The following is a 13,556-nucleotide window of genomic DNA, read 5'->3' as shown; positions in this document are numbered from 1 at the left end:
CCTAACCTAAACAATTTAAAAACAATTCTTATTTTAAAGTTAAATTTTTTTTTTATTTGAAGCAATCCTATTTTAAATCCTTTCTCTAAACTATTGTCTTTTGGTTCCGCAAAGGAGTAGCCATTTCTACGGTTAATGAATCAGAAAATTAACAATACTACCATTTTATAAGGACAAATATTACAGCAAGAGACTCATTCACAATGGTCTAAGGCTTAGAAAATCAATACCTACCTTTTCACTTTCTGTGTCTAAGGCAGAAGTGGCTTCATCTAGTAGCAAGATTTTCGGATCCCGTACGATGGCCCGAGCAATAGCAATGCGTTGTTTCTCTCCTCGAGAGAGTTGAGACCCCTGGGACCCAACATTAGTTTCATATTTCTGGAAAACATATGGTAAATTTGAGAACCAGAAGCATGCTCCTGTGCTTTACGGAGCCCCCATCAATGACTCCTCAGGATTGAAACAATTTGTTGTTTTATGAAATTGTGAATCATTTCTATAAAGGACTTCAAATCCATCTAGGATCTAAAAAAAAAATATGGCATTTGTAACCTTTCATGCTGGAAAACAAGGGGACTTTGTATGCTTTTCTGTGTATTTATTTTTTAATCTCTTTCTCCTTAGTATGAGATCCTCCCTGATGTAAGATTCCCTGATTTCCAATCTCCTGTCTGGAAGATCTTTCCAAGACAGAATCGTCCTAGAATGTCAGGACCTTTGGGAGATCTTCTCATCCATTCCCTTGTTGAGGTGGCATTGTTCTGGAATGCAAGCCTTGCTTTGAATTTTACTCTTGCTGTATACTAGCTCTGTGATCATAAACAAATTATTTAAATTTCTGTGAGCTGCAAACTCACCTGAAAATGCAGATATTAATAACCTATTCACATATTTGTCACTTTTATGAAATTATGGAACAGCATCCCTCGCTGAATGCTTGTGTAAAAAAAGTTACATTCACAGAATATTTCCTGTGTATCAGGTATGGTGCTAACTACTCTAGCCAGATTATTATTTAATGTTCACAGAAATCATTTTCTCCCTATTACCTATTTTTCAGTTTCTTTTTTGAAAATTTTTCAGTTTCCATGTTTTCATTTTTTTTTTGTGATCAAACACCAAGAAAGACCATTGGTGGATGGAAAAATTTAGGGTCAATGTTACACTGCATTCAGACTTGGCTCTGGAAAGTAAGACTTACTCCAAACCAAGTGCAACTTACTCTACATGTATAATAGTTGCTGCCAAGAAATGGAATGACAATGACAGTAACAACAGAAGCAGCTTTCTTTGTGTGGCTATTTTGTATACTCTTTCATTCTAAGTTACCTTTTACCTTTTTGTAGATGACTGAGTCTCAGAAAAGAAAAGTAGTTATCCCACAGTTACAGAAGTAACTTTACACTAGAAAGTGACCTCACTTGGATTCAAATCAACGTCTGCTCCAAATCTCAGGATTTTTTTTTTTTTTTTCAATTATGCTAAGCTGATACACAGGGCTTTCCTAGTGGTTCAGACTATAAAGAATCTGCCTGCAATGCAGGAGATCTGGGTTCAATCCCTGGGTCAGAAAGATCCCTTGGAGAAGGGAACAGCCACCCACTCCAGTATTCTTGCCCGAAGAATTCCATGAACAGAGCCTGGAAGTCTACAGTCCATGGAGTCGCAAAGAGCTGGACACAAACAAGTGACTAAGCACACACATGCAAGCTGATGCTCAATGTGGTATTACTTTTTGTACAACGAGTTCTATAACATACCTTGCGTTGGATAATATAATACTGTTCAAAACTAATGATCAGGGACTTTCCTGGCAATTCAGTGGTTAAGACTTCACTTTCCAATAAAGGGATTGTGGGTTCGGTCAAGGTCAAAAAACCAGAACACTAACAACAGAAGCAATATTGTAACAAATTCAATAAAGACTTTAAAAATGGTCCACATCCAAAAAAATTGCATAAAGCCCTAAAGATTATGTTGATGGAGGACATTTATTTTGCTTAAAAGGCTGAGACAATCCCAGGGCACTGGGGAATAAGTTGCACTGCCTTTGACCTTCTCCTTGAGCCACAGTCATAATGACTTTCTGGTCATTCTACCTGTCTCCCTCCCTGTCTCCCATCAGGAATGACTCTGACTGTGTACCTACCTCTGGGAGGGACATGACAAAGTCATGCAGCTGAGCCTGCTTCGCAGCTTCTATAACCTTTTCCATAGGGATTTCTTTGGTGTTGTCTCCATACTTGATGTTGTCCATTATGCTACAGGCAAACAACACTGGTTCCTGGGAAACGATTCCAATGTTTGAGCGGAGGAATTGGATGTTTACATTTTTGCTGTCATGCCCATCTATCATCTGCCAACAGAGGTGACAACCAGGGCACTGAATTTTAGAATTTCAGCAGTGAGGAAAGTTCATATCCTAGAGTTAGTGTTATGCAAGATGCGTGCTTTGCTTAAGAGACAACAAGCTCAGGATTCTTGGAAATAAATTATGCTGCCTTTGACCTCTGGAGATGGTGTCTGCCAGAAGCGGTGTCAAAGCTGTGATCAGACATGGTTTTGTTTGTTTGTTTCCCAAACTCTAGCTCTACAGGTGGTATCAAACAAGAAAGGCACTCAAGACATTATCTAGTTTAAAAAACAAAAACTTCCCTTATCATCCTCTCCAAGTACACATAATTGCTCAACTTTGAGACTCCATGGGTTATGAAATGGGGTTTCCTATGTAAAGCTACTGGACAATATAAGAATCAAACCCGTTGATTTCAATGATACTAACCTCTGAATGATTGAAGATAATGAATCCCAATAAGAAAGGTGTATATTTATTCACTTGGTCAACCAACAGACATATACAGAATAACCTGCCACAAAGGCACCATGCTAGGCAGTCTTTGGTATGCTATAGAAAAAAAAAATTCTATTTTCTAGGAACTCATGATCTATTTTTATGATTGCATAGCATCATGGACTCAATGGACATGAACTTGGGCAAACTTCAGGAGATAATGAGGGGCAGGGGGGCCTGGTGAGCTGCAGTTCATGTGGTTGCAAAGAGTAGGACACAACTTAGTGACTGAACAACAACAACACAATTTATTTAGGCAGTTGAGTACAGGAATGCAAATATCTACCATTTGAGCTCTTTCACTTAAAAGACCTAGAACAGTAAAAGGACAGTATGTCTAACATACTACTATAAAGTATTTCGCCCCATGATTTCAGAAAAAGACTATGTTAAGTGGTATGGATAGACTACATTTTAGATAATTTTTTGACAGCATAAAACACAAACACTACTAGAAAAACTATATGGCATTCCTCAACAATTAGCCCTTGCTCCTCTTCCTTCATGCATTTTCCATAGTACTTATACACTGCTGCTGCTGCTGCTAAGTCGCTTCAGTCGTGTCCGACTCTGTGCGACCCCATAGACAGCAGCCCACCAGGCTCCCCCGTCCCTGGGATTCTCCAGGCAAGAACACTGGAGTGGGTTGCCATTTCCTCCTCCAATGCATGAAAGTGAAAAGTGAAAGTGAAGTTGTTCAGTCGTGTCCGACTCTTCTCGACCCCACAGACTGCAGCCCACCAGGCTCCTCCGTCCATGGGATTTTCCAGGCAAGAGTACTGGAGTGGGTTGCCATTGCCTTCTCTGACTTATACACTGCAAAGCACTAATACTTAATTAAGTACTGGAACTGTTTGCTAATTGTTGTCTATGTGCAAGTATTGTAAGCTCCCAGAAGACAGAAGACATGCTTCATGCTCCTTAGAATTTCCCACAGGAACTAATCTGGGCACATCACAGGCACCCAATTAAACACTAAAAACATTGAATGCCTGCATTTGTTAGCTTCCTTAAGAGCAAAGAGGATTTTTAAAAATTCATTAAAGGTGGTATTTTTCTAAATGAAAAATGTCTGTAATAACATTTTACAATGATATAATAAAATACATTGTGTTTATGAAATGCAAGGAAACATATTGATTTTTTCCATAGGCATTGCTTTTTGCCTGTGACCAGAACATTCACTGAGTACATTCAGAGAAATATGTTTAATATGCATGTTAATGTTAAAGAAGTTGAACATGAAGAATTCGAATTCCTGTATGTCATGTAGTTAGTTCACAGTCTACACAGGTGATAGTCATGAAAGATCTGACGTTTGGTTAAACTGGATCCTCTCCTTTGCAGAGATCAGACCCCCCAGTGCCATGTACTTCTAGAGCCATCAATCACCAAATAATTTCAAACAAATAAAATCCCTATACCTAAAATTAATAAGTGATTATAATCTTCAGATAATCAACTCTTACTCCTTATTTTCATAATTTCCTGGATTTTACCACTATCGGTTTGCTTGTTTCCCTGTTTTGCTTTATGCAAAGGAAACTTTAGTTACCTCTTTCAAATTTCCCTCAGCATTTCTCCTCATCATGTTATCTATCCTCAATTGCAATGACAATTACGTTATTCAGGGATATCAGAAAGTCCTTTTTCAAAATATGTGGATTCAATCAGACCCACACCTCTGAATCATTTCTTAGAAAAATGCTTACAGATGCACTCCAACAAAATAAGAGGGGAAACTAAAGAAAGAGGAAAATACATGAATTAGGAAATAATGGACCGAATCCAAAAGCTACTGCAGGAAACTCATAGACTGACAATTGCTTAACAGATATAGGATGCAATTAGTCCAGGCTGTGGCAGAAATAAAGGAAAGAAGCAGGCTCCTCAGAATAAGTATCGATATAGAACATGGGAAGAACCTAAAGATTTTATAAAGGCAGAGAATACAAGAAAAAAAGAAAGTCTTTCAGAAAAGCAAGAAAGGAAACTGTGATGCTAATGTACCTCACTCCTTAACTGTGAGATGAACAATATTTCCATAGCCATAATAAAAGTTAATAGATTTTCAACTTTTAGAATCAGCCTAGAGAAAAAGCATGGAAGACAGTAAATAGTATAAACAAAATGCAAGCATTTTATATTCTTGATAAAGTAAAAGTGTAGCTATTAGGGATTGAGAGGCAAAAAAAAAAAAAAAAAAAGGGAGGGGGAGGAAAAAGTGAAAATAGAGGTAGAATTGCTAATCTCATCTTAGAAAATGAGGATTCAAGAGATGTTATCTGCAGGTGATGGAAAAGAAACAGAGCTGTATTGATTAAATTTCCAAAAAGAGAAGCTTTTAAAAGTAATATAACCATATTGGGAGGAGGTGGGTCAAAGGAGGGGAGAGGAGGAGGGGAATCTAAATTTCCATCTCTTGCGAATAAATCAACAGAGGGTCTAAATTTGTTAAGTAATGAAATAGTAACATGAGCATATTACTTAGGGACACTGAGGTAATTGTTGGGAGATCTAAAAACATCAAGTGATTAAAAATAGTTGCCTTTGAACAGAAAAAGGGGGGTGGGGTAGAAATGGTGGAATAAAAGGTTGATTTTGTTTTGTTTTGCTTTAACAAATATTTCTTATTTTACTTTGTATTCCTCTGCATATATTATTTGGAAAGATAGAAAGGAAAAAGAAAAGAGAAATAAATTCTGTGGAAAATAAGCAACAAAGCAAGCCACCAATTTTTCAAATATCTTTACCAAAGATGTAAGGCACATGACTTACATTATTATTTAGACTTTAGCTTCTTGAACCAGGATTGTCTCTGATTTTTTATATTAAATTCCCTTTCTGGGGAGGGAGGAGGGAGGAGGGTTCAGGATGGGGAACACATGTATACCTGTGGCGGATTCATTTTGATATTTGGCAAAACTAATACAATTATGTAAAGTTTAAAAATAAAATCAATCAATGCAAAAAAAAATAAATAAAAAAAAAGAAAAAGAAAAAAGAAAAATTCCCTTTCTTACTCATTTATCATTGTGTTTCTCATCGCCCCCACTTTTTCTGTTCCCACTCATTAGTCTCCTGATTAGTCTGCACTTTCTGCCCCATTTACAGGTAAGTGAATGCTTCTATTAAGTACACTCATCTCCAGCTTTGCAGTTTTCTTTGCCTATCTGGTCAGGAGACCATCTGGAACTGGGAAGAATGAATCTAACATTAGAAATTGTGAGGTAGAATCCGGTCAAGCAGCAAATGACTGGACCTAGAGAATAGAGCCCAAGGCAAGCGCTGCAGAATGAGAATGGTAAGGCACAACCTTGAAGACCCCCTTTAAGAAGTTGGAGATCCTCTGCAGAAAGCTGAATTCTCAAAGGCATTTGCATTGCTTACCACCTTCCCTTGGTCAGGATCATAGAAACGTTCCAACAGCTGAATGCTGGTGCTTTTACCACATCCACTGCTCCCAACAAATGCCAGGGTTTTCCCTGGACCAACAGACACTGAAAGACCATTCAGAACTTGTACATCAGGGCGGGAAGGATATGTAAATTTACAGTCAACAAAGTCAATCTGTCCCCGGAAGTTGTCCTGTGGATGGAGAGATTAGAATTATATATTCTCCTACTAGAATCTAGACTGTTGAGAATGCACCTGAGTTTTAAATCCTTGCTTAAGATACCTTCAACACCAAGCTGCCAAAATGTAAAGTATAAAGACAGCAACTTAATGAAACAGCATTCTATTCCCTATTTTAACAGATGTAGAATAAACAGAGGGTGGGGCATTGAGTTTAAAGATATTTGATTCCTGTTATAACCTAAGGGGACTTCTTTTCAGTCATTCTGCATGGAAGAGAAGAGATGATTATATCACAGAAGCCAGTAACTATGCAAACTCCTACAGTTCTGTTCCCCCAAAGATTTAAAATAATAACTTTACACTTGAAATGACCTCCACAGAAAGTTACTTGAACCCTGAATTGCAAAGGTGAAAACCTTCAGTTGTACTATCTGACATGTGAACTCTAGAAATGGATAGACATTTAATAAACCACACAGAGACTTGCCTTTTACTGAGCTGGAGGAGAAATGGGGCGTTTGACCAATTTTAAGATTTCTGACTTTAGTTAACTTTACTGGAGTTTAGGTTGTTTTGCTCTCTTGAACATACTGGGATATTAAAAATCAAGCAAGGAAGATTTAAAAAGACACCTGTAGGGACTATCAATTAGAAAAAGTGATGTTTCATTGAGATCAAATTGATTTTCTGAGAGTCCACATGAAGGCATGTGGAACTAAGGCAAACATGAAATAAGTCAGTATTACTGGACAGGAGAAACTGGTTTTTCTACATTCCATAGCAGAACATCAGTAAAATCACGGTGATTGAGCAAGTCTCAAAGACTTATAGCTTCATTCATTCTGGAACTAAGTGTGTTTTATAGTAACTGTGTATTATAAAACAAGTATTCACTGAATAGAATTGCCTTATTCAAATGCCAGCTTCATGAATAATTTTAATGCTAATGTACATCATTCTTTTACATTGATAAATCTACTATCTGCTCATTCTGAGTGCACATGAATGCACCCATATACTGCAGAATTTCAAAACTAAGTGGTCTTAAATAACCAGCCCCAATGGCTGTCCAGCAGACACACCCTGCACTCCTTACCCCACCTCCAGTACTTACCCATCTTTCACCTGCACTGCTGTACACATTGATTGCGGGTCGTCGGTCCAGCAGTTGGAAAAAGCGTGCAGCTGAGATTTTAGCTTTGGCATAACTTGGTGTGTAAGAGGAGGCTCTCCCAAGAGCTGTCGCACTCAGTACAACTGAAGATATCACCCTGCAATCAGACAGACACCCAGCTAAAAAGGGGGCAGTGTGGTTGGTGTGGTGGCCTAAGAGGCCAGAGTTTGGGGGGTCTAGCCTTGGCAATGGCACCCCACTCCAGTACTCGTGCCTGGAAAATCCCATGGACGGAGGGCCTGGTGGGCTGTAGTCCATGGGGTCGCTAAGAGTCGGACAGGACTGAGCGACTTCACTTTCACTTTTCACTTTCATGCATTGGTAAAGGAAATGGCAACCCACTCCAGTGTTCTTGCCTGGAGAATCCCAGGGACAGGGGAGCCTCGTGGGCTCCCGTCTATGGGGTCGCACAGAGTCAGACATGACTGAAGCGACTTAGCAGCAGCAGCCTCAGCCTTGGAAAGGACAGAACAGCCTTGAACAGGTCTCTTTAGACTTATCTGGGAATGGGAAAATGGGGAGATGAATGGTGTTTAAGTTGTGTTCTAACAAGAAAGCATGAGGGGAGGATTGCACAAGGGGCTTCAAATCTCCAAACCCAGCTTCAAGTAGAGCAGCCTTTAAAAAAAAAGTTGTTTGAGAAAAAGACTTCTTGGGGGAAAAAAGAGAGTAGTTGAAAGATCACCAGATTGCCTTGGACTTTTTTATTGGGGGTGGTGAAAAAGTTCATTGGAACATTTTCAAAGTTGTTATGGAAAAACCCAAATGAACCTTTTGGTCAATCCAATCCAATGTTAACATTCTATGAATCTATACATCAGTGTGTGAAAGACAATGATTGGTGATATAAGCATCAATTCTGTACCAAGCAGGCATGTAACTCATGCTTCAAAGAAGCATGAGAAAGACGTGATTGCCTGAATCCTTCTACTCATCCCAGCTTATGCACATTGCGTGTGCTTGTGCTCAGTTGCTTAGTCGCTCAGTTGCGTCCGACTCTTTGTATGTTTTACTGCTCAGTTTATAAGCAGAAACAGTTTTAGGGCAGACCTGCAAACCCAAACATCTCCAGGATCCCAGTCCAAAGCTTAAAGCAATGACAAGCACCTGGAATAAAACAGGAAGTGATAGGAGGTCATCTTTCAGTTTTTAAAGAGAAGCCAGAAATTGGGAGTTTTTTATAGTCTCTGATTTTTACATGTTGGCAAATAATTCTTCAAAAATCTTATCTAAACTAAATAAGTCAACAGTTTGTGGTTTCCAATTTGGGGTTAGTAGCTCTAAATGTTGGAAAAGGCAATGGCACCCCACTCCAGTACTCGTGCCTGGAAAATCTCAAGAACGGAGGAGCCTGGAAGGCTGCAGTCTATGGGGTCGCTGAGGGTTGGACACGACTGAGTGACTTCACTTTCACTTTTCACTTTCATGCATTGGAGACGGAAATGGCAACCCACTCCAGTGTTCTTGCCTGGAGAATCCCAGCGATGGGGGAGCCTGGTGGACTGCTGTCTATGGGGTCGCACAGAGTTGGACACGACTGAAGCGACTTAGCAGCAGCAGCTCTAAATATGCAAAAATTTAGAAAAGAGAACTTTCTGGTGGGTGGAGGGTGTAGTGGAGCAGGAGAAAATTTTTCTTTTATTTCTAGGAGAAGATAGAAGGCAGGAAGACAGAACTGGTTCATGACTTGAGAACAGACTTTTACTAGGGCTGATTTTCCTAATGTCCTCCAGGGTTTTCTCAGACCATCTCCCCCCTCATCCTTCCAAGGTCCCCCACCCCATCACACCACACTCATATACATGTACACCCAGTTCCTTGGTACCCTGACACCCTCAGGCTCTGGAAATGTGAGAAACTGGACTCAAAGCTAATCTTAGAAGAGTAGACTCCAGCTATAAGAAAGGAACATGATTCCCCTGACTGGGTCTTTGCTATCTCCACCTAGGAAGAGTCAGCTGGAGACTTGCCTTCTTAGCGAGAAGTAGAGTTCAAATAAAGTAGATCTATGAACCATCTTATTTTAGGCTTCTAGGTTTTCTCAGCATTAACCAGTATGGTAGACTGTGAAAATGCTTAATTAATCTTATTACTCTATACACATCCCTTTGCAATATGACTTTTTACTCCTCTGATATTGGGACTTCTAGTAAGAAATATATATTTGGTCTTCTGTCAGTTTCTGGCTTGGAGCTCCTAAACCTGTGGAATTTCCCAAATTTTGAGGGATCAGTGTGTCTTTTGTTATGTTAAGGAACTGTCTTTTCTAAAAACTCTGGATAACCTAAGGATGAGCTTCCCAGGTGGCACAGGGGAAAAGAATCCACCTGCCAATGCAGGAGATGCAAAAGACATGAGCAAGAGATTTAGGTTCGATCTCTGGGTTGGGAAAATCCCCTGGAGTAGGAAATGGCAATACATTCCAGTATTCTTTCCAGGAAAATTCCATGGACAGAGGCATGTGACAGGATACAGCCCACAGTGTCCCAAAGAGTCAGACACGACTGAGCGACTCAGCACATACACACAACCTAAGGATGGGGCCTGGTTGCCAGGAGAGTCAACCATGTGATTAGAGAGATGGAACTTCAGTCCCTTCTCAGACCTCAGGGAAGGGAAGAGGCTGGATATTGACTTTGATTGATGGTCAACGATTTAATTAATCAGTTCTAACAAGATGGAGCCTCCATAAAAAACCCCAAAGACAGAGTTCATAGAGCCTCTGGTTTGGAGAAGATGTGGAGGTTTGGGGAGAGTGGCATTCCTGGAGAGAGTATGAAAGCTCCAAGCCCTTCCCACACAGCACACCTGCTGGGTCTCTTCCAGCTGGCTGTTTCTGAGCTCTACTGTGTGTGCTCAGTCATGTAGGACTCTTTGTGGCCCTGTGAACTGCAGCCTGCCAGGCTCCTCTGTCCATGGAGTTTTCCAGGCAAAAGTACTGGAGTTGCGGCCATTTCCTACTCCAGGGGATCTTCCCACCTGGGTATTGAACCCACATCTCTTGCATCTTCCTGCATCGGCAGGCAGATTCTTTATAACTACGCCGCCTGGGAAGCCCAGTGAACTAGTAATCTGGAAGTAAAATGTTCCTCTGAGTTCTATGAAACACTCTAGCATATAAATCAAAGCTGAAGAGGATGTCATGGGAACCTTGGGTCTCTAGCTGGTTGGTGAGAAGCACAGGGGATGACCTAGACTTGCCTTGGTAGGGAGGATTGAGGGAGAGGCGATCCTATAGGACCGAGTCCTTAACCTGTGAGAGGATCCAGTGCTCCCTCCAGGTAAACAGTGTCAGTATGAACTGAACTGTGGGACATTCACCCAGTGTTAGCGCTGTGTGACAGCAGTGTGGGCAGGAAGGAGAAACATTTATCAGACCCTCTCATCAAAAGATGGGTTACATTCCTCTTTCCTTTGAATCTGGGCTTTGTCATATAGAACTTTCTTTGGCTAAAGAGATATTATAAAATGTGATGCATGCAGAGACGTGGCAAGCACGTGCATATTGGGGCTGGCAATCCTTTGCCTTCCAAGAGCACAAAGCGAAGAACACAGGCTGCTAACAGCCCACATGGAGACAAGGCCACTCAGAAGCCTAACTGAATCAGTCCAGAACTATCTACCACCCTGAAAACCCACAGAATCTTTAAGAAATAATAAATCTCAGCTGTTTAAGACACCAAGTTTGGGATGGTTTAAATGGCAGCCACTAACAAATCGGACCAGACTATTCCTCCCTCGAATGTTGATCTTTTATGGTTTTAGCCAGACATTCCTCACCTGAACACATAGCTGAAATGGAGCCCTTCATTGGGAATTAAGTAACCTCCATATCTGTAGGAAGCAGAATTAGCAACAAACACGATGCACTGGGAAAAACCAAAGCAGAGTCCATAAATATTCGCTTTTCGGAGGGCTGTCTTGTACGGCTTCTCCAGTTCTGCCTCAAATGCTTCTATAAACTGCCTCTCCTTTCCAATCCCAGCCACAGTACGGATATTACTGAGGGCTTCATTTGTAATCTGAAGAAGGAAAAAGAGCTTTAGAAATAAAAGAGCAGAGGTAACTACTTTCACGACATCTTCAGTGGTTACATGGATTAGATCCAGTGCAAATGGCAGAAGGCGATACACATCACATCTTCTGGGAACAAAAAGAAGTTGCTGGAAATCAACTTGACTAGTCCCTGAGACATCCTATCAGTTCAAGTTCTACTCACTATTAACAAGGGTCTGTCTAGTTAAGGCTATGGCTTTTCCAGTAGTCATGTATGAATGTGAGAGTTGGACTATAAAGAAAGCTGAGCATCGAAGAATTGATGCTTTTGAACTGTGGTGTTGGAGAAGACTCTTGAGAGTCCCTTGGACTGCAAAGAGATCCAACCAGTCCATCCTAAAGCAGATCAGTCTTGGGTGTTCATTGGAAGGACTGATGTTGAAGCTGAAACTCCAATACTTTGGCCACCTGATGCAAAGTGCTGACTCATCTGAAAAGACCCTGACGCTGGGAAAGATTGAGGGCAGGAGGAGAAGGGGACAACAGACGATGAGATAGTTGGATGGCATCACCGATTCAATGGACATGGGTTTGGGTGGACTCCGGGAATTGGTGATGGACAGGGAGGCCCGGCGTCCTGTGGTTCATGGGGTCGCAAAGAGTCGGACATGACTGAGTGACTGAACTGAACTGAACTGAACATGGCTTCATTGCCTCTAATTGTTGAGGAAGAGAGGAGAGGGAGAAAAATGGTACAGAAGGCTCTCTTTATGAATTCATTTGAAATGTCCAAAATGGTTTCTTTAGGTGTGTCTGAAACAGAAGATTGTTTCCATAATATAAATTTAAAATATTAGATTCTATTTCTTAAAAATTATTCTGACAACATATTACATAAGAAAAATTAAGTATAAAGCTTAGTTTTTAGTCTATACTATGAATTTGTATTTGTTTCAATCCCTACTCTAGGGTAAATAATTACTATTTCTGAATTAGGGTCCTATCCTAAAAAAGGTAGAAAAGTGGGCTATTTTCTACCATTGGCATACAAAATTCTTCTGGCTTCTGCCTACTTGGGCTATGTTAACTTTTCCTCTTCAAAGAGACAAACCTTAGTTGATAGTAAATTTATTAAAAGGGGAGGGTGTATATATGTGTGTGTGGATGATTTCTTGTCCCTGATAAATGTCTATGCCATCATCTCTTCACTTATCTCTGATAACCAGATTTAATTAGTACAGTCTTAAAAGTGCATAGCTGCAGCCTAAGTGTATTCAGGATCTAAGCTGTATGTATCTCATGGTTCTCTTTGGGAAAGATACTTGCCACAAGTCTAGCAGACACTGAAGTGTGAAAGTTAAAAGTGTGTGCCAAAAAGATGGTAATTCCTTTCTATGTTGGTAGTATGACCTGGAGAAACCATTAAGCTAAAAGAAAAAGAAGAACAGACAATAAAGGTAACTATCCACTCCTGCAAAGGAGGATGCCAAATTGGGATGTGGGAAAAGATAACTGTCTGGGAGTAAACTGAACATGTAACCTCTGTGTTTGCCCCACTATTTCTCCACATCTGCTCAATCTCATAGCATCAGAGGCATATATGGAAAAGGCTAATGGGAAGTTTCTAACCATGAGTGATTGCAGGCTAACAGCTTCCTTAGGCCTATTTGCACTACTCCTTCTTAGCAGTTTGACAGCCACTCAGCCATAAGCAGCTTGAACAGTGAATGTGGGAGATTACCTGTCCCGCTACTTCCAGAGACTCCTTGTCATGAGTGGCAAATCCCATCAACATTCTGGTCTGTATGGCTCCCGATAAAGCCAAGAAAGGGAAGAAGCACACTATAACCAGGCTTAGCTTCCAGCTAAACAAGAAGGCAATGATCATAGCCACAGCAATGTTAGTGAAGGCATTGACCATCATCCCGATCTGAGAGCCAGTAGCCTGCAAAC

General features: G+C 40.5%; 1 protein-coding gene across 4 annotated transcripts in view; it reads right to left on the bottom strand.

Moving 5' to 3' along the window:
- Positions 1-13,556, bottom strand: part of ABCB11 (ATP binding cassette subfamily B member 11) — a 100,310-nt gene that overhangs the window by 3,034 nt on the left and 83,720 nt on the right. For 3 of the 4 annotated variants that reach the window (XM_027558385.1, XM_027558393.1, XM_027558402.1), the window contains 6 exons: positions 13,345-13,548; positions 11,388-11,629; positions 7,548-7,704; positions 6,245-6,442; positions 2,153-2,359; positions 235-381 (listed from right to left, as the gene is read on the bottom strand). In XM_027558385.1, the coding sequence (XP_027414186.1) occupies positions 235-381; positions 2,153-2,359; positions 6,245-6,442; positions 7,548-7,704; positions 11,388-11,629; positions 13,345-13,548 (1,155 nt within the window). The remainder of the gene's footprint in view (positions 1-234; positions 382-2,152; positions 2,360-6,244; positions 6,443-7,547; positions 7,705-11,387; positions 11,630-13,344; positions 13,549-13,556) is intronic. The other variant, XM_027558411.1, reaches the window with a different exon arrangement.

The sequence above is a fragment of the Bos indicus x Bos taurus genome, chromosome 2 (genome assembly GCF_003369695.1).
Source record: "Bos indicus x Bos taurus breed Angus x Brahman F1 hybrid chromosome 2, Bos_hybrid_MaternalHap_v2.0, whole genome shotgun sequence".
Taxonomy (NCBI): Eukaryota; Metazoa; Chordata; class Mammalia; order Artiodactyla; family Bovidae; genus Bos; species Bos indicus x Bos taurus.
The sequence above is the reverse complement of the archived record's forward strand: the minus strand, read 5'-3'. Positions and strand labels throughout refer to the sequence as shown.